The sequence below is a fragment of the Prorops nasuta genome, unplaced genomic scaffold (genome assembly GCF_024137725.1).
Source record: "Prorops nasuta isolate Cenicafe-Biocafe unplaced genomic scaffold, Cenicafe_Pnas_1.2 PNAS00006, whole genome shotgun sequence".
NCBI lineage: Eukaryota > Metazoa > Arthropoda > Insecta > Hymenoptera > Bethylidae > Prorops > Prorops nasuta.
In genome coordinates, this window is record NW_027116803.1 from 8,014,952 (window position 1) to 8,035,674 (window position 20,723).

The 20,723-nt window shown below is 35.0% G+C and overlaps 1 protein-coding gene across 1 annotated transcript in view; it reads left to right on the forward strand.

The window, feature by feature from the left end:
* P5CS (Delta[1]-pyrroline-5-carboxylate synthase) overlaps positions 1–20,723 on the forward strand; it is a 28,862-nt gene that overhangs the window by 2,006 nt on the left and 6,133 nt on the right. The window contains exons 2-4 of the mRNA XM_066728460.1: positions 5,063–5,399; positions 18,876–19,304; positions 19,434–19,652. Of these exons, the coding sequence (XP_066584557.1) occupies positions 5,063–5,399; positions 18,876–19,304; positions 19,434–19,652 (985 nt within the window). The remainder of the gene's footprint in view (positions 1–5,062; positions 5,400–18,875; positions 19,305–19,433; positions 19,653–20,723) is intronic.

The following is a 20,723-nucleotide window of genomic DNA, read 5'->3' on the forward strand; positions in this document are numbered from 1 at the left end:
GGCTGGTGTAAGGAAGGTTGATTCGCTGTGTAGTGTGGGCAATCGCGCATAAGATTCGACCTTGCCAGACGTTTCTCGCGCTTGCGAAACTTGCGGAATTTGCGTGCTCCGACTTGCCTGATATCAGTGAGCATCGTCGATAACTCACGTGTCAAAAAGAAATTCGATTGACCTTTATGCCACTGCGCGTTACCCAACAGTCCATTCCTAACTCTCTCTCTCTCTCTATATATATATATATATATATATATAGTTTGTACCAGCTGAAAACGCTCAATTGTGATGTACGACAATTTAAAATTCTCGCTCGAACGAGGAAAAACATCCTTGTTTATTCCTGGCTCAGTTTCCATCGTCAGGACTCAGGACTCTTTCCCTCGTGACCCCTAATTTCGTTATATCTCTCGCGATTACGTCACGAGTCCTTCACTCATATATATATATATATATATATTTATTTATTTATCTTAAACAGCCCTGCTCACTCTTCAAAGGCAGGCCCCCCCCCCCTACTCCTCCATTATATTATTATTTTAAAGCAAGAAAATTTCCTCGACTCTTCGAGAGGAACGCGATCCCTCGTAGCAGAGCGAAAGGAGTAAAAAGTTGACAGTGTTTAATTAAATATACGATCCATCCGGTCTTTCTACCAGTGTCAATTCAGAATTGCTTTGAAACGCCAGTTTAAGGTTTGCTCCCTGTCAAAGATTCGCTTGTACACACTGAAACTTTCAGTCTTTCTTACGACGATAAGGATGATGCTCCTTTTGTTTCTCGAATGGCAAACTTTAACAATGCGACAACTGCTCGAAAGCATCGATCAGTCTACTGCGTTTAATCACTCTCGGAGAATCTTCCCAGCTATATTCATTTTGCTGGAAGAGAAATTGGCTGAACAGCAGTCGAATTGAAATTTAGCAATTAGACTGATTGACGTATCGAGGGTGAATCACAATAACAGTAAAATTTAATGCTGCTAATTCACAAGCTATCATATGGAAGTTAATTAACTATAATTTTTATATATATAGATATATAAGTTTAATTTTCCAACGTAAATTTGCACAGAAATAGAACAACCAAACTCTTATATATATATATAATTGTAGTATAATTTAGTGCAAGATAATTGAATAGAATTTAACAGACTTTCACGTAGCAGCACAAAGTATATGAACTCTGTGCAGGTAGGAAAATTTAATATTGCTATTTCAGAAACGATCATACAGGAATTAATAGAGCAACTCTGACGATGGGTCAGGAAAATTTTGAAGCTACTTTCCTGAGTCTATAATACTTATTTTATTAATTTTCCAAGCTGGAAACGAGCTGGTAGGAAAATTTAGATTGATGCTACTTTCGCTATCTTATGAGAATCTCTAAAGATAAAACGATTTAGTTATAGGGAAAACCGGGGCAAACTGGAGAGACTTTAAGGAAACAAAGCTTATATCTAATTTATGAACGATTTTTTGATACAACTAAAAATCAAATAATATTTTTTTTAAATAATCTTTATTTTTACTACTAAGAATAAATTGGAAAAAATTTTTTGTTTGATATAACTGTACAAAATGTGACTGTGAAAATAGCACTGCAAAATTCGGTTTTTTCTTAGGACCAGGACCCAATATGGTATGTTACGGGGCAAAGGGGTACTTAAGTCAATGTTTTAACACAAAATGACAGTGGAAATTGTCTAATTTTTGTATGCTCCCACCCCGTGCACACCCTTCAAAAGTCCAATTCAGGCACTTTAAACATTGCACCTATTTCTTTTTTTTAATCTAATATTGTATATTATGACTTTACCCACACATGAGGTCGCTGCTCCAAATAATGTTGCTTTGTTTTTCTATATAATTTTGCATCAAATCTCTGAAAACTATAAGATTAAACTTTAAACTTTTATAATAATTTACGGTAAAAATAAAAGATTTGATGAGAGGTAAAATAGGTATCCAGTTTTGCCCCAACTCAAATTATCAAATTGATTTTAAACACAAACAAATAAATTGAAATTAATTATCTTTTAGTATGGAAAATTATATATCAATATAAATAGGAAATTATCAATTGTATTGTGCTCCGCTCTTATTGAGTTCCTGTCCAGAAAAGTATTCGAATTTCGCATTCGGAGCGTACAAAAACCGTTATTAATGTATATACAACTAATTCAAAATATAAGTCAATATTCATAATTATTTATTGACAAGTGCTTAAACACACGAATGACGTATTAATATACATATAACCAATCGGGGGATGGATTGAATAGAGGGGCTTAAAAAATAACACTGTTACCTCCTGTTTTGCTCTGGATCCTCCTCTATAGATATATATATATTTATATATATATATATACTATATATAAGAGAGAGAGTAGAGGAAAAAATGATCCCCCTTAGAAAAAACCCTTCCCAGTGACGCTATTATCGATTTTAACATAGCAAAAATTTTATGTAAAGCATAACACATATTACTTTACATTTCTGCGTAGTCGCCAAAATTAAATTGTTAAAAATTTTTGGTAGTAATCGATTTAAAGTAAACTCCTTATATATAAATGGATCATTTTACTCTCATTCATGGGGTAAAATTATCCCATACCGAATAATTTAAATTATGATCTTAAAATTATATATAAATACGGTAGACAAAGAAGGTACACTATTTACACTAAAAAAGTAGAAAAGCGCACTTTAGTGCCAACATTCTTGTTTTTTATGAAAAGAAAACACGTTATTCAAGTATAATCGCTTAAATCGCAAAAAGTGTGAAAAAAGTACATTGCATTCAATCTTGTCCATTAAGCCTCGTTTTTAAACAGTTTGTTGTATGTAAAATACATTTGTTACCATCATCGTTACTACTTTGTAAGCACCAACTGCTGCTTCTTACCAATAAATCCACTATGGGATCGTTTTGCCCCAAATACGTCGCTCATCTTTCACATCGAATCTTAAAATTTTACCATTTCCGATTTTAAATTAATTTTAAGTGGAAATAAAAAAATTCATACATATATTATTATGATTTACCTAATTGAACGATTTGAAAAATATCATCACATTTCTTTCCTATATGATTCAAAAATGGTTTATCTTGCAGAAAAACGATGATGAGAGTATAAATTCCACTAACAATTGTTTACCTATTAAAAATAGACATTACTATATTACATTATGTGTATTTTAAAAACTTATATTTTAATATTGATTGATTTTTAAACGAATAGTATGAATAGTTTTCATAAAACCCTCAGGGATTTTTTGCCCCACTCTCCTCTATATATATATATATATATATATTCGTATCACTGTAATGGAGCACAATTAAGATGGATATAACCTGTATCGATTCTAGACACACACACACTATTGGTTTTTATTTAATTTGAAAAGCTCTAAAATTGAAATAGTCGAAAGCACCAAGAGCCTACTCGGTATCATCGTTGTTGTATATATACTTTCGAGAGACAGAAATTAATTGGAAATTATTCAGAAAATCCACGATAGTCTATGCAAATTTTCAAGCTACTTTACCAAGTTCAATAAATGTTTTATTAGTTTCTCAAATTAGAATCTGGTAGAAAATATAGATTTATGTTACTTTCTCGTTATCTCGTGAAGATTTCTAAGATAAAACGTTCCACTTACACTCGTATCACTTTAAGAAAGCATATAATTCCGACGAATATAATAAGATGGATCGATGCTACTTTTGCTTTATCACGTTTGAAAATCTCTAAAATTGAATACAGTTGAAAGCACGAAGAGTACACTCATTATCGTCCGTGCTTTCGAGAGACAGAAATTGACTGGAAAATATTAATACGTGCTGATGGAAATTCGATATTAACAATGAAATATTAATAGGAAAATTTACCGATCCTATTTTTACAAACGATCGCACAGGTATTAAAAAGATAATCCTCGATGCATCGGGCAGAGTGAAATTTTTGACAGGATTCAATGAGAGCGTTGAATGATTTAATAAGATAATATACACGGGACAAAATGTATATATATATATATATATATATATATATATATCTATAGGATTCACTGAATTCCCGCAGATAGGATAAATCTCCACGCACAGAAATACACACTCTATACATATATATGGGAAAATGACTGAAAACGAGAAATCATGATGAAGGATTAGAAACGAATGAAAATTACACGAACACTTTGGAGATAGGAAAACTTTGTGGTCTCACTCAACTGGATTAATTCTAGCAGAAATTCAACGATCGTGTTTTCACGAAGCTTTATTGCTCCAAGGACCAAAATTTACATGATAGATTTTACATGGCAGATTTTACACTTAAATGTTCAAGTTTTGCTGTCCCAAGCGAGCTAAAATTAATAACGATATTCGGTGCAATGACGGTGCGTCGTGAACGATACCAGTGCAACGCTAGAGGGAGATAGCAATGCATCAAATACTGCCAGAATATATACACGCAAGTGGATCACTCGACCCGACGCGCGGCTCATATTTCCAAATTATCCAACAACAATATTGCCAACTTGGACTAATTCCCCTCCAATTTCTCTCTCCACATCTCCAAAAGCCTCAAATCCACCCATAATCGAGCAATTTTATTAACCGATAACTGCAGCATATACATATAATATTGCTAAATAAAAAGACAACAAAATTTTAATCCTTGCACAATTATAACAGCAAAATAAAATTTAAATCGAATAACGTGCGAAAAACTAACTTACTGTTTCGCACGTTCTTCAAAAAATAAATAAAAAATGGAGCAGAGGGGGTGTGCAGTGAAACTTTAAAGCAAATTTTAATATATATATATATATATATATACCACAGCATAGGGGTAACCTCTCTCTTTCTCTCTCTCCTCCATTTACAATGTTGATTTACACGAGTAATTTAAAGGAAAATTTCCAAGCTAGACATCGCACAGTTGCACTTTCTCTCTCTCTCTCTCTCTCTCTCTTTTTCGGTGGTACAAAGTAAATAGATACAAGTTGTGCAGAGATGCAGCGCATGTAGTAAGAGTGTGTGATAAATGTTGGTGTTTCAGGGGACGAAAGTGGATCGTCGTCGCGAGTTGCAAGCGTCGGACAGGCCGAGGCGAGAAAACACGTTTACCGAGAGAAGTCAGTTGAAATACGCGAGGAGATTGGTGGTGAAGCTGGGAAGCGCGGTGATAACGCGGGAAGACGAGCACGGATTGGCCTTGGGCCGTTTAGCGTCGATAGTCGAGCAAGTCGCCGAGTGTCAGAACGAGGGGCGAGAGTGCATTATGGTGACCAGTGGTGCCGTTGCCTTTGGCAAGCAGAAACTCACCCAGGAACTCCTCATGTCCCTCTCCATGAGGGAAACTCTTAGTCCGGCTGATCACACGAGGGAGCATGCAGGTAAATCATCACCCTCTTCGATTCTATACCTATATATATATATATGTGTGTAGAACCAAATTAATTAATCCCTCCCATACACGCCATACGAACTTGCTATTAATAATTATAATGCACTTCCATAGCTTAATTCCTACCAGCTACTGCACCATCATCGATTCCAACTCTAACTCTCCATATATATATGTATCTATCATATTTAAGTTTAGATACGTATCTTATTGTATAGCAGCAATTTTGTAATGATCAAACGTTTTTTTTCATTCTCAGTTGTTTAACCGTTTTGGAGTTTGCACAAGTTTTTGTTTCGTTGCAATTTTTAGCAAAGCTTACTGTTTAATCGCGAGGAACGCGTGACAACTCCTTTTTTCGCCTGAGTTATTATACAGATATACCCTCGTCTTTTCGTAGAGCGAGATCAGACTAGAATTATTTCACAATTTTGCGCAATTGGGTGGGTTTTATTTAAAATATAGCAGTCCCTTATCGCTAGCGCCACTCCCCCTTGCAAATTAGTTTAAAAATATTTTACATATTTCGTCCAGGAGCAATGCATTTTTATTACTTTTATGCTAAAATAAAATTTTTAATGACCAAAGTAGCGTCCGCCTGTTTTTATCCACTCTCGCGTAATTTGCATTTAAATGATTTAATTAATGTTACGGTGTGTGTATGTGGCTTTGCTATTCGTATACCATCCGAGCCGAAATTTAATTAGCAATTGGACATTTTTTTTCCTTGATTATCATACCCGCGAAAGCTATTTTTGCTATCGAAATTTGAATTATCTTTGATTTTATTCAACATCCAAAAATACTCGGTTTATTTGTTTATACCATTTTGTGTTGTATGTAAATATATATATATGTATGTATGTATTGCGTGCTGTCTTGCTCGTTAGTTTAAAATGTTTTTGCTCGATTTACCACGGATAGATATATTTCTTATAATCCGCCTATCCGTATATTTTATTTTATCATTCAAAACCAAAAAAATATTGGCACGAGCTAGCCATAGGCTTCGATCCAATTTTTCGCTTATCTCTTATTATTACTTATTGCCTCGTCGAAATTACGATGGATGAAAATTTTGCTATCGCTCGCTTCCTCCGAAGCGCGTGCAAATGATCACGATCATGGGTAACGTTGAGAATTCCCAATTCACTCCATCAACCTCCATTTGGAATTCAACATTTTCTCTCTTCATTCGTATTATTCAATTATTTGATATGCTATTTATCGTATCGTCCGAAAATTACCATAAATAAAATTCTACTATATATACATAATGTAACAGGCTCTTGCAAATCTCTCGAAACATATGTATAATTTAACAAAATTCCTAATAACTTAACTGACCATGTACACACACACACACATATATATATATATATATATATATATAGAAAACGTTGAATTTCTAATCGCGAGCATCGATGCTAATATAAAAATTCATATAAAACTCTATTGAAAATTTCCAATATTTCACGAATTTCCAGCAAGCGAATTTTCGTTTCTACTTATTTTCTCTACCCTCGCGTATACGAATACGTTACTCGACATTTCTATGGAAATGTATGACATTCATGTATATGCCAATATTCCTTCCACACATTTATGATGCACAATTCCAACGGATGAATGTACCACCCAACCATCGTGGCCACTATTTATACAAACAAATTATCAAAATCATAGAAATTCCCCCAATATTCCAGCCATGTTCCTGATCGTTCGTGTTGCTCCGACACAATGAGGGATACAAATGCCAGCAATAACGAGCATCGTTTTGTCTGACGATTTATTCGAGAATCAGATATATATATATATATATAGCATATAGGTACAAAATATATAAGTCTTTGCATGTGCGTGTGCTGCACGTGTATAAGAGTCTAAGAAGAGTAGAGGAGGAAAATTTATTAACACACTCGCGGAATATAATTGTGCATCGCGTGTACTTTTGCAGTAGAAAATGAAGCTTTTGCAACGGCTGGAGCACGTTGGCCAATTTTATTATGCTCCCGTGTGCGTGTGCATATGTACACACACTGAGAGAGTAGTGCAGATATATATATATATAGCCGTCCAGGCAGATTTAAGGGTCATATTAGTCGTGGAAATCCAATTCTTGGGTGAAATTGACTTTAGTTAGATTACAGAGTGGCATTGTCGGAGTCCTGGCTGGAATCGTTTGTTCTCAAACATTAATATAACATTCCAAATGTCTTTTGTGATTTGCCGCTACAGAGATTCGCTGGGATTCGTTGCTCTTCCGCAAATTTGTCTCGATATTTCTCTTAGGAGGAACTATATATAGGGGAGTCGGGATAGACTTTGTTTACGCATATATTTTATTAATTGCATGGGGAAACTCGTGGAAAGTTGCGGCACGCCAAGCTTAAATCACGTTTTAATTGACGCAGAGTCTGGGCCATTATGCAGCTGCCAGCTTGATTCATCAAGGGAAAAAATCTACGACTGGCCAGCCCTACACTGCACATGCATGTAGCTTCGTAGAATATTGGCACTTTTGCAGCCAATGGTACAATCACGTAGGCCCTTTTCTCCTATAGATATATGTAGGTGAAGTTTGCACTTGAATTTTTCCATGCAAAAGTAATAATTGTGATATAACAATACTGTGGCTCAATATTTGCTGCACATACAGCTGTGATCATTCTAAGCGAGAATTATAATTACATCGAATTGTATATTGCATAGAAAAGTACTCCTTTTCCAAGTGGTTGGCTGATATTTCGGATTGGTATAAGAAGTTTGCGTTTTGTGGGAAATCCAACCTTTTTCTCGAGTTTCTACATGAACTTGTATTTTTTGTTCCTTGTCTATAATTGTACTAAATATATAATTCTTGGTTTAATATAACACGAGCTTGTGTGTTTTAATTCTATCGAGAGAATAAATGTAATATTCTTTAAATTGAGTCGTGAATCGAGGGAAATGCAACTTTAATATATAAGAGATGATTATTTTTTCATATCGACGAAGGAATCATCGTGTACATCGTAGAATTTTGTTTTGATTTGATTGTATAATGTGTACATGTATAGATATAGAAAAGAATATTAATATTTTTTTGCCAAATTTAGAAATATCTTCATAAATTAACAAAGAAGTATTTAAATAATAATTTAATACATACCACAATGAACTTAATGACCAGGTACAGGAAATTGAATAAAGGGACGATGAATGGTTGAGAGAATGATTATAGGAGGAACAAATATGACAGTGTGGGCATAAGGGTGGTTCACCCTAAAAGTATTAACGTATAGTAATTCGCTTTATATAAATTGAGATGTACCCCTTGAATGTATCACTCTTATCATTTAATACGAAGAAAGCAATGGACATTTATTTCCTTATAAATTTCACTCGATTATTTTCACAACACAAAAGTATATAAATTTGTATGTTCTTGGAAAAATTTGGAAGGCTTTTCGTCACGAATCGACGAACAAATTATTTAATTTCTCACGTATCGTTGGTTTAAAGGTAAAAGGTTAATAGACACTTTAAGAGATCGATCGATGAATCAGAGATAGGTATAAGGTCATATGGATGAGTGAGAGGGTAATAAGTGTGCATGGAGGGAGAGTAATAAGAAAACTCGATGCAGGCTCGTTACTCAAATACGACGATCCTTTTTATTTGCTATAGTGGCCTCGTTAGTCTTTCGTTATCCGGCTGCCATTTAACCCTTTCAAGCCCAGTGAGCAACCAGCCTGCACGCAAGGAAATTAATCCTTCGAGACGCAACTTTCGACGACGACGACGACGACGACGACTAATTATCCGGTCTTTAACTTCCTTCGCGCGCTTCGAATCTTCTTTATACTCGACATGCGACTACCATGTGATTCCTTCCATGCAGATTCTACAAAAAATCATCCCAAACTGGTAACCTTGTTCACGATACTGCACAGTTTTGGCAAAACGATGTAAAATTCAATTAAAAAATATGGGGTAAAGGGAGGAGAGTGTAACGAATTTTTTAGAAGAAACTCACGAATACTCTTATACTCGACTTGCGACTCATGGAGATTCTACAAGAAATCATCCCAAACTGGTAACCTTGTTCACGATACTGCACAGTTTTGGCAAAACGATGTAAAATTCAATTAAAAAATGTAGGGTAAAGGGAGGAGAGTATAACTAATTTTCAGAAGAAACTGACGATTCTCTTATACTCGACTTGCGACTATACTACACGATTGCTTCCATGCAGGATTCTACAAAAAATCATCCCAAACTGGTAACCTTGTTCACGATACTGCAAAGTTTTGGCAAAACGATGTAAAATTCAATTAAAAAATATAGGGTAGAGGGAGGAGAGTCTAGCTAAATTTCGGAAGAAACTGACGACAAATTCTTTATTTAGCAATTTAAACATATGCAAACGATAAAGAATGTAACGGTGCATTTTCACTCTATTCGCTCTGTGCATTCAAATACTAATATAATAAAGTGAAAGTGTGTTATATAGTGCATGTGAATATTGCCAGCGCTACTTATCGGTAAATTTTGTCATTTTAGGTGGATATTTTTTGTATATACACTGCCGGTCAAAAGTTTATAAGACCACTTGAGAAATTTGGTTGAAAATCAGTCACTTCTTTAAACGTGTATAACTTCGTAATGAGGAAAGATACAATAAAATTCAAAAAACCGTTGGAATGCTGATAAAATTCTACATATAGTGGAATTAGCTCGATGCACGGAAAACGAGTAGTTATCAAATTACAATTAAATAAAAATGCTGCTAAATTTAAAATTTTTTATTTTTCGTTACGTCAATTCAACTTTTTGTAGCACTTGCAATAATTATGGTAATTCTGTGAAACTTTGGTGACATAAAGTTCAAAGTTTCAGCTTTAATTTGAGCCATCAAACGTCACGATATTCATTGTATTTCCTTATTTTCATAACTTTTTTCTGAGTAATGTCGAGAAAAATTTTTGACCAAAAAACAGCTGCCCAAGCATTTGAAACAATTTCAGATTGAAGAATCCGTCGGTATTAAACGACCTATTCTACTTGTTTCATATTGCACTTTTATGCAGTTAAAAGAAATATGATAATTGTAAATCTTAGAATTAATAAAATAGATTTGGTTAATCATTACTCTACTTTTGTTGATTTAATTTAAAAATTAATGGTGTTTTATGTTAATTAAATAAAAGTGCAATATGAAACAAGTAGAATAGGTCATTCAATACCAACGGATTCGTCAATCTGAAATTGTTTCAAATGCTTGGGCAGCTGTTTTTTGGTCCAAAATTTTTCTCGACATTACTCAGAAAAAAGTTATGAAAATAAGAAAATACAATGAATATCGTGACGTTTGATGACTCAAATTAAAGTTGAAGCTTTGAACTTTATGTCACCAAAGTTTCACAGAATTACCATAATTATTGCAAGTGCTACAAAAAGTTAAATTGACGTAATGAAAAATTAAAAATTAAAAATTTTAAATTTAGTAGCATTTTTAATTAATTGTAATTCGATAACTACACGTTTTCCGTGCATTGAGCTAATTACACTATATGTAGAATTTTATCAGCTTTCCAACGGGTTTTTGAATTTTATTGTACTTTTTCTCATTACGAAGTTATGGACGTTTAAAGAAGTGACTGATTTTCAACCAAATTTCTCAAGTGGTCTTAAACTTTTGACCGGCAGTGTACATACGTATACAGTTACACATTCTCACTTGAATATCACGGTGTAGGTGTGTACGGCGTGGATAACTTACAAGTAACGTTTGTGATGAAACATATATATATATATATATATATATATACATATAACGTGATAACCTAAAACATAAATATGGAAACGTTGCAATGATCCATCTATCCTTCCTAATGGAGTATAATTGGACCACCTTGGTTCTTTGGAGTTTCATTAAATATGACTTGCAAGTGTTTCTTCGGCTTTCGTTCCAAGCATCGAATCTGTGGACAGAGTTATTCTAATATTTTTCTGTTGTTTTATTTTATTCTTTGTCTCAAAGAGTGTTTTTAGGTATACTGAAGTTTGCAACTGTTTCATTTACGTTCATATCGACTAATATATAATCATGCTTTAACTACAAAAACTGTAAGTGATTCGTTGTTCAAGTAACTCTTGGTTTTAAATTTGCGAGCCTTACGAATATAGGTTTTCGACATTTTCTGAAATGTAAAAACGTAAGTCCTTCTGTCATTTACACCAGTGGTTCAATTATCCTTTAACAGGAGGATAGACAGAGATCAATACATGTGCATTGTGTATCACCTCAACAACGTGCTGGAGTTGCAATAATTGAAGTTATCAGTAAACACCAATATTTTATAGTCTCAATAGCATACTAATCTTTTAAACTGTTATTTACCGAACTATTTGCAAACTTTGTTACAAACAAACTTGAAAAATTGTCAAGACGTAAAATAAAGATTCCTCGTTATTTATTTAAAATGATTCAAACCAATAATCTATTGTGTAATCTAGCATATAACCACGCGTGAATTAATACAGCTGCGTTTAACTGGATATTTCCAGTGCTGCCATTTTCTTAAAGCTACGACTATTGGTCCATCGCCCCTCTTTACTATGTATATATAAACCATGGATCGTTAGAGAAACTGTGACTGCATGGTCCAAGTTATTCCGTAGATTTGCTTATAGGGGCATGTGTAGAATGTTGGATTTTTTTTTCGTAGGCTACATACAAAAAGCTTTGTGGTTAAATCCAGTTTACATTTTTTCGGCTGCAGAAAGAATCGTGAAAAAGAAATTCGAATATCGAGCAGCTACCGAGGCTAAGGGTAACAGAATTTACGCGCAGTTGTATTTTAACTGGTGGAAAAATTACGACACGAGCAACATTCTCTATGTTGAAAATATCCATTTTGCCTGGTCGTAAAATGGATCTTTCTTCCAGATATTGCTTGCATTACAAAATATATCCTATATGTAGGAGGAAACCTTCATATTTCACATTTCCACGAAGGGCTGCGATGTTTCGCCAAAGGAAACTGGAAAAATATGTGACGAAAAGAATCCGCCAAGTACGTGCAAAAATTATCAGAAAAATGTTAAAAATGTGCGAAATGATTGACTCGCATCACTTGCAAAATTCTTGGGATAATTGTATTTTATCTTTAAAGAGAAAATACGAATTTTAAAGGTAGTCGCATCCCTCCTTTATTCCCTGAACTTGTTTACTGCGTAGCCGCGACTTTCCATTTATAACTCACTTTTTTTCTGCTAGAAAATCTCATATTTGAGCTTTTAGCACTCGACGCGCCGCGTAAATTCCTACATTTTAATTAAGCGTCAGTTTTGAGAGTACAAACTTTTTAGCGAATTTACATTGTGTAATTAACTGGTATGATTTTATCAAACGTTTGAATTTTCATGCTGGAAGGAAACGAGAAGCACTGACAATAAATTTTCATTGATAAGCAAAGGACTCGAAAAGGATGAATGTGATACTCGTTTTATATCTATATATATACATATACATATATACTTTCTGCATTTTTACTGTTCGTCGAAAGTATTATACGATTAATAAAGACGAATATAGCGAAATATTTAAAACTAAGGCTAAAACGAGCAAACCTGTAACATGTTGAAAGCAGTTTAATTATTTCGCACTAATTGTTTTATTTAGGGACTCTGAAAAATCGAGAACGATTAATCTGATTACGGAGAGATTTTGTTGGGAATAATTAACACGTGTGATAGATCGAGGTGAACGTGTAAAACTCAACTTGCGTTTTGCAATCGCGATAAACGCGTGGTAAATGGTGGCTGCTAATCATTGGAGGAAACGTGACGTCATAAGCTATGTGGCTGTGAATGAAATATGCACAGCAAGCATGTGTGTGGTTGCTGCACTTTGCATATGGTAAACGGAGCAAAAGGGAAATCACGAAAGACCGCACAAAGGAGTTCCAATACACCTTTTCATCTTCCAAAAACTCAACTAGGCTACACTAACGATTTATCCTCCTACACGAAAATTATAGCTCACCTATATATAAAAACAAAGTATTACATTTGTAATTTTAATCCTCCAATAGTTCTTTGTTCAATTTTAACTGCATTCCGCATGGGATACAGTCGTAATCATCTTCATGACTCGTTAATAAAATAATATACAAATCATCGCGTTAAAACTGTGTTTTCATACTAATGAATTCATTAAAATTTACGGTAAATTTATTATTTATCTCGAGGCGAGCGGTGGAATTTTTGCAAATTTTTGGATGAACGCTTTTTCAGTCGGTAAACTTTTTCAGCAACGAAATATTTAATTATTTCGCTCCACTATCATGTTCCAGGCTAACCACAAAGCTTGTGTTACAGAATTATTTATCGCGGGTGCTGTTGACATATGGCGTATATGTCATTTTATTTTTCAAAAACCCAAAAGACTTTTGCTCCTCCCGTGCCCTGCCAGCTCGGACACGCTCGAAATCAAACAATTTTCTTGAATTTCGTTGAGATGGGAAAAGTTGAAAATATATATATATATATATATAAATGATTGAAATTATATATCCCAGTGCAAAGGAAAGATACGAGGTTCGATCGATCATCGTTTACGGTGATCCATATTGTAGAGGGATGATCCATTGGAAAGATCCAGAGACGAATTACGGCTCGAGGAGCTTTAGGCTTGAAAAATTCCTTTGGTAAACAATTTAGCAACTGGCCGTTTCAAGCTGGCGCGTTTCTCAAAGGAAAGCCAGTGCCTGCAGCCATGAGCCACTTTCGGTAACTCGTAACTTAGTTTCAAGGTCATTCTCGTGAACGGAGTGTATCGGATGCGACACTTTCCGACAGAAAAGCTAATTCACGAGATTTCCTTAAATCTCCAAAATTTCCACCCTCTAGAAACCAATTTGCCTTGGTTCTTCGATCCTCCACAATCTCTCTCCGATAAAATCAAAAACACCACATTTTCTTCCCACGTCACAAAAACTTACACAAATCACTAAAAAAATTTTAAATTTTGCATAACAATATTTTCTCTCGTCGCAATAAAAGTAATATAAAATAGATATAAGCAAAAATGTAAGACACGATCGCAGGCTCGTCGGAAGTTTGATCGAATTTGTCAGGTTGAAAGTTTATAGGATTTACGGATTGGGGTTGTGGTGGGAAGGGGAGGGGGGGGGGATGAAAGCTCATTAAGTCGACATAGAAATGTCGTATCCAATTTGGATAGACGTCGTATTTCCGGTGGCAGTAGTCCATAGAGGATGCTTAAGGAAATGAAGTATTTCATTGGGACTCATGACCAAATCAAGTCATTTTGATTCGTAATCTTGAATGCTCGCCGTTTTCGCGAAGCTTTGCGAAACTTTAAAAGCAGGTCGGGGAACACACGCTCGCACAAACACAAACACGAACACACTCCGCCTCCTTCTCGCTACACTCGCTCTCTCAATTATCTCCCTCTGTCCGTCTGTCTCCCTCCCCGACCCCTCTCACCCTCGTACAACGTATAATCAGCTGCTGGATAGCTAAATAAGCTGCGAGACGTGCAGGATACGCTAACGACCGGATAATTGCTTCCTCCACTCGACTTTTCTTCTCCAATATTTACACCCCTTTACACAACTCGATTATCCCTCGACTACTCCGTTTTTTATATACCTTTTAATCTCCCCCCCCCCTCCACCCTTCATCCCTTCTTTCACTTTCGCTTACATCCTATTTTCTTCTGCCTCTCTCTATATATATATATATATATATATACATGGAGTTTAAAGAAGGACCCTCGAGGGTGGCAAAACGATGAGGCGAACAGCAAAACCGCAGGTGCGAAGGAGGTTTTATATTTTCTGGCATTTTTAAAAGTCCACTGCAGGAGGCATATACGTGTGCCTGTACCCCTGTCAGTCGCAGAAAGCTGAAAGCGGAAGTGTTGGGTGCAAAGCCGTGAGAAAAATATGCAGATCCAATGGGAAACAGCTGCTTCAAGGCCGGAATAATAAACGCGCCCTGAGCAAAATTTCGCCAGGATTGCAAATAAGCCTCGGCGCGCGCGATCGACTTTGTTCCGCTCGTCAATGATCATCCCCCTCTACACCCTCCCCCCCCCCCCCATTCTGCCGCATTACAAGATTCACGCATCCCATAATCCCCTCTTTACAAATCCGAGCTTCATTATCTCTCCACCTCTCCATCGACTCCCCCCTCCCTTTTCACCTAAATCTATATATATCACATCGATCTATCCCATTTGAAATATTTCCAGTCGTTGAGAATCCACGTCCATGGCAGAATATTATCTCATCCCTTCCTTTCACGAATTCTATATATATATATATATATATATATAGCTACCTTTAATTATCAACTCTTTGCAATTTTTGTCAAGCTTAATATTATATCGCTGCTATTATAGAAATTATCTTCTTTATTACGCCGTCAGCTTTTTGTGCATTAGTGTAATTCACGTTGTTCTTTTATCCTGCGCATTAAGGTGGATAATTTTTTCCAGTCTGCTTGACTTTAATTGTTTGCGATAATGGTGATTGTTTGACAGGGATAACGCTGGAGAGTGGAGCGTACGTATACGGTTCTCAAAGGATCCCATTTCTTCGCGTTTCTGTTCCTCAGCGGTTAAACCTCCGCACGTTGCTCCGACCACTTTTTCGTTGCGCAGGACAAAGCGGATGTAACTTAGCCTTCACCGCAATACGCGCGCTCCGCCACGTGGATAATATATAAATATAAGAAAAAGAGGGAAATAAAGCACAGCGCTCAAACGAGACCGACAAACTCGTCAGGAATTTCTATACTCCTTTAAACAATCCCGAAATCAACCGCCTCTAAGAATTTTACCCTCCGGCCGAGAGGTAAGTAAATTTCCCGAAGTTGCAACGAAACCGGAAGTGCAAGCTGAATGCTGCGGATGGAATAAAAGCGCCGAGACTCCGACGCTCCTCTTTTATTCCGTGCGAATAAATCGAAGAGGAAGAAGTGTACGATGCATGGTTCCAGTGAAAATTGATGGAACACTTGCGAAAGTTTCCTCGATATATATTTTTAGTCGCGTGTCTAGGGAGAACCGCGGTACCAGCGCCATGCAAGGGCCAGTAAAACCACTATTGCTCCCTTTTGTACGTTTCAGAAGCAAGTTTCTTCAAGGATATTCACGATGGGTGCAATTTTCACCATTTTCACTCCATACTTTTTTTTTTCACTAGTACTAAATAACCTTAGGCTTTTATTGGTCTCGGTCGGAAATACTTTTCGTTCAATATTTATTAATGTGCCTGAAGAGATTATATTTTAGGATGAACGTTGAAAATGGTGCCTTTTCATTTTGTCGAAGCGGACCCTTCGACTATATCTACTGTACAAATAAATAAAAAATAAATATTCCTGAAACTCTCCTGCAGGACACTGAGAATATATTCTGAAAGACTATCTTCGAGCTGTTTATACTTTAACATATATTTAATTGAATAACTCCTTTTCACGGACTGTGGAAATGCGAATTTTGGATTTTTTGTATTTCATAAAAATGTTTAAGCCGTAACTACAAGCTGTCAAATATATTAGGTACTATATATAATATATTTATAGAAATTTTTAGCGAATTTTCTTTAATACGCAAATATTGGCACATTACTCGAATCAATACTAAAACCGATTTTTGCTTTATTTCAGTAATGTATATGTGAGGAAAATTTCACTTACAATTTCTGCAAATACTATTTAGTACATATTTGACAGTTGTATACGGTTTAAAAATGTTTAACTCTTAGCTGCCACACTTTTCCAGAATAACATAGCTGACACACTGGGGCATTTGCCACCCCATCGTATATAAAATGGTATTGCTAAGCTGTTATTGACTCTATTAATTGAACAAAATTCTTTGGTTATCGTGAGGTGTTCTTTTAATAGACAATGTTGGCATATACACAAAAAAAGTTTATTCGGTACTTAAAAAACCAATTGTTAAAGTGAAAGAAATCAAAAATTGAACATTTTCTCACGTGAAAAAATCATAACTCTTCTACTTTTTAATAAGAAGAGCTAAAATGGAATGAAATTTCTTGAAATGCATGCTATCAAGAAAACAAAGTCGTTTAGTATTTGTAACGCTGAAAAAGAAATTATTTTTAACTTTAAAATCATACATTTTTATATAGTAATAAATACTTTGATGCTTTACTGCGTATTCATTATAAAATTGAAATTAAAAGGTCGACTATATTTCTATGGCTAAAAGTGTGTAAATTAATCTTGATGACGGCTGACGTCAAATTTACTCCATAGTTGGCAGCTAAGAGTTAAATTAACAATTACGGAAAATCTAAAATTCATTTCCATCAATCCGTCAAAATTTTATGTTATTTAAATAAATATATATAGGATCAAGTAAGCGGTTAGAGACTGCTTTATGATTTTTTTTTATTTCCAGCTTCCTGAAAAATATTTCTTCTATTTGTTTAGGTGGGGGGGGGGGGGGGGTATAGTTTTGAAGAGGACGCCTTGGTCAAAATAAAAAATACCCTTTTTAACAACCACCTTGATATATATAATTTTTATTCTTATTTAATTTCTGATAAATATTTTAACGTTTAAAAGAGTATATGGGAATGAATTAGGAAGAAAAATTTAAATCATTTACGAGGGAAAATAGCAAATTTCATGATTTTTAAACATTTCTTTCTCAATCTTCCTGATGAAGTGTTGGCTTATAACTGTTCTCCAACAAACAACCACTATTGAAATTGTTAAAATAGTCTAAAACTACAAATTAATAATGTTTCAGCAAGAAATTTTAATCCATAAGATTAAAATTGCTCTAATAATAGTTTATAATCGTTTATTCCACTTTACACAAAAGGTTGAGCTAAAGAATATCCAAAAAAAAGAAAAAAAAAACGATCACTATCGAAATTTCTCAACAAATCAGAATTTACAAAATAATGTTCCAAGAAGAAATTATAACTTTTAATCAATACGAGAATACAGAGAAGAAAAGAAAAATACTTGATAAACCGTCAACAATAATTTATTCTGATTTTTATGATAAATGAGCTTATAATTTTTCCTATAGTGTAATAATCAACATTCCAAATTTCTAGCAAATCTCGCGATCGATTCTGGACTATTGAATATTCTCTCGTAGATTCGTGAAAAATGTTAGGTTGACCATAGCGTAATCAAGACATTTTTCCGATAAAGAAATCCTTTCCTGAGAAAATTTATTAAGCTAGATAAATGAGCGGGAGGAAAATGGGTGAAAAGTTTGTCTACACCGCAGGACGGTGCACCTAAGAGTCGTTCGGTCGCATAAATATACTATAGGTTAGGGTGTGCTTGCGTGAAAAAATTCATCAATATATATATATATATATATGCACCTATAAACACAAACAATAATTAAAATATAAATAAAGAAAAATAATTTGTATCACTTTTTTTGAAACAGGAACCCTTCTGGAACCAAGAGCAGCAGCTGCGGTTGGCCAATCAGGCTTGATGTCCTTGTACGACGCCATGTTTGCTCAGTACGGAGTGAAGTTGGCTCAGGTTCTGGTGACCAAGCCTGATTTTTACAACGAGGAAACGAGAAAGAACCTGTTCAGTACCCTGAGCGAGCTGATCAGTTTAAACATCGTTCCGATTATTAATACGAATGACGCGGTGTCCCCACCACCCCACGTAGACGAGGAGGTTTCCGGTGGGGGAGGAAGGCGCGGTATCTCCATAAAGGATAACGACTCCTTGGCTGCTATGTTGGCTGCCGAGGTACAGGCAGATCTGTTGATATTGATGAGCGACGTGGATGGCATTTACAATCTTCCACCCTGGCAGGACGGAGCTAAAATGCTTCATACTTTTAGCTCCGATCTCAGAGGTATATATATGTATACATATAATCACGCCTAGCTTGTTACTACTCCTCTTTTTATACTTCCTATATTCTTCCTTATTTTTCTCGAGATAAATATAAGGGCTAACGAAGCGTTCCTCAATGTTCCCTCAGCCACCATAAAATTTGGCCAGAAGTCGAAAGTGGGCACTGGTGGAATGGACTCCAAAGTGAACGCTGCTCTTTGGGCACTGGACCGTGGAGTGTCTGTTGTAATTTGCAATGGGACGCAAGAAAAGGCCATTAAGAGCATCATGTCAGGCAGGAAGATCGGCACTTTCTTCACAGAGACTACCGGCACTTCCGCTTCCGTTGAGACTGTCGCTGAAAACGGTAATTTATTTAAAATATAGTCTCCCTATACTGGAATGGCTCTCTCTCTCTCTCTCTCTCTCTCTCGATAATTCATCTCTTTGGGCTTTAAGAAAATCGACCTAATATTTATATATAGATGCAAATTTGCAGTTTATTCGGACTGATATGTTATCGTCTGATTATTAAAATACAGAGACAATGTGAATAATCAGTTTTCTGGATCAGTCAATAAACAAGCATTTGTCGTTGCATTATTTTATTTGTCAAATCGACGTAATGTGACATCTGTGATATGTAAATATATATAAGTATTTATAACGATATATTTCTACCAAATGCATTTATTTTTTTTTTTTTTTTTGACAATGAAAATTAAGATATATTCATTAATTTATTATTATACGTAACGATAAAGTTAAAGTGATTAAAACTAATTAACGTTTGTGTGTTCGATTATTTTTTTTTATCGTGAAACTTTGAAAATATTTATGTAAATTACTGAATGATAAATCATCTTAATCAATTATTGAATTTTAATCAACGCAATTTTTTCTTTATTTAAGCAATAATCGATGCTTCATTGTATCGATTGAACGAAGCATTAAATAACTACAAATCATTCATAATATATTGATAAAGGTAATTTATTGTTACAATAAAAGCTTTTTAATAAACTGTGTTAATCAATATTACGAACGATACTTTTTTGAGCGTGTATTGAATTGAAATTGAATCGCTGATTTCGTTCAGTCGTTGAATTGACATAGTGGAGGAGTGGAAGCAGCTGTGTCAAACGCACACATATTGGAGTTGATTAAAGAAATATAAGTAGAACGCTTGACAAATTATAAAAAATAGGTGCCACCCTTGGGAAGTTGTAAAAAAATCCAATTTAATATACGCGGCCTTTAAATCTTTTCCCGGGACATTCGTGTATATATATATACGCATACGGTCGACATAAAATTTACCAACTTTCGGAGGGAAATACTCAGACGGTGTGAAAAAGTGAAATTTACCACTTCTTGTGTGCATTTCCACTCTCCAATCTGATTGATAATAAGTATAATGTAAATGGAAAAAATAAAG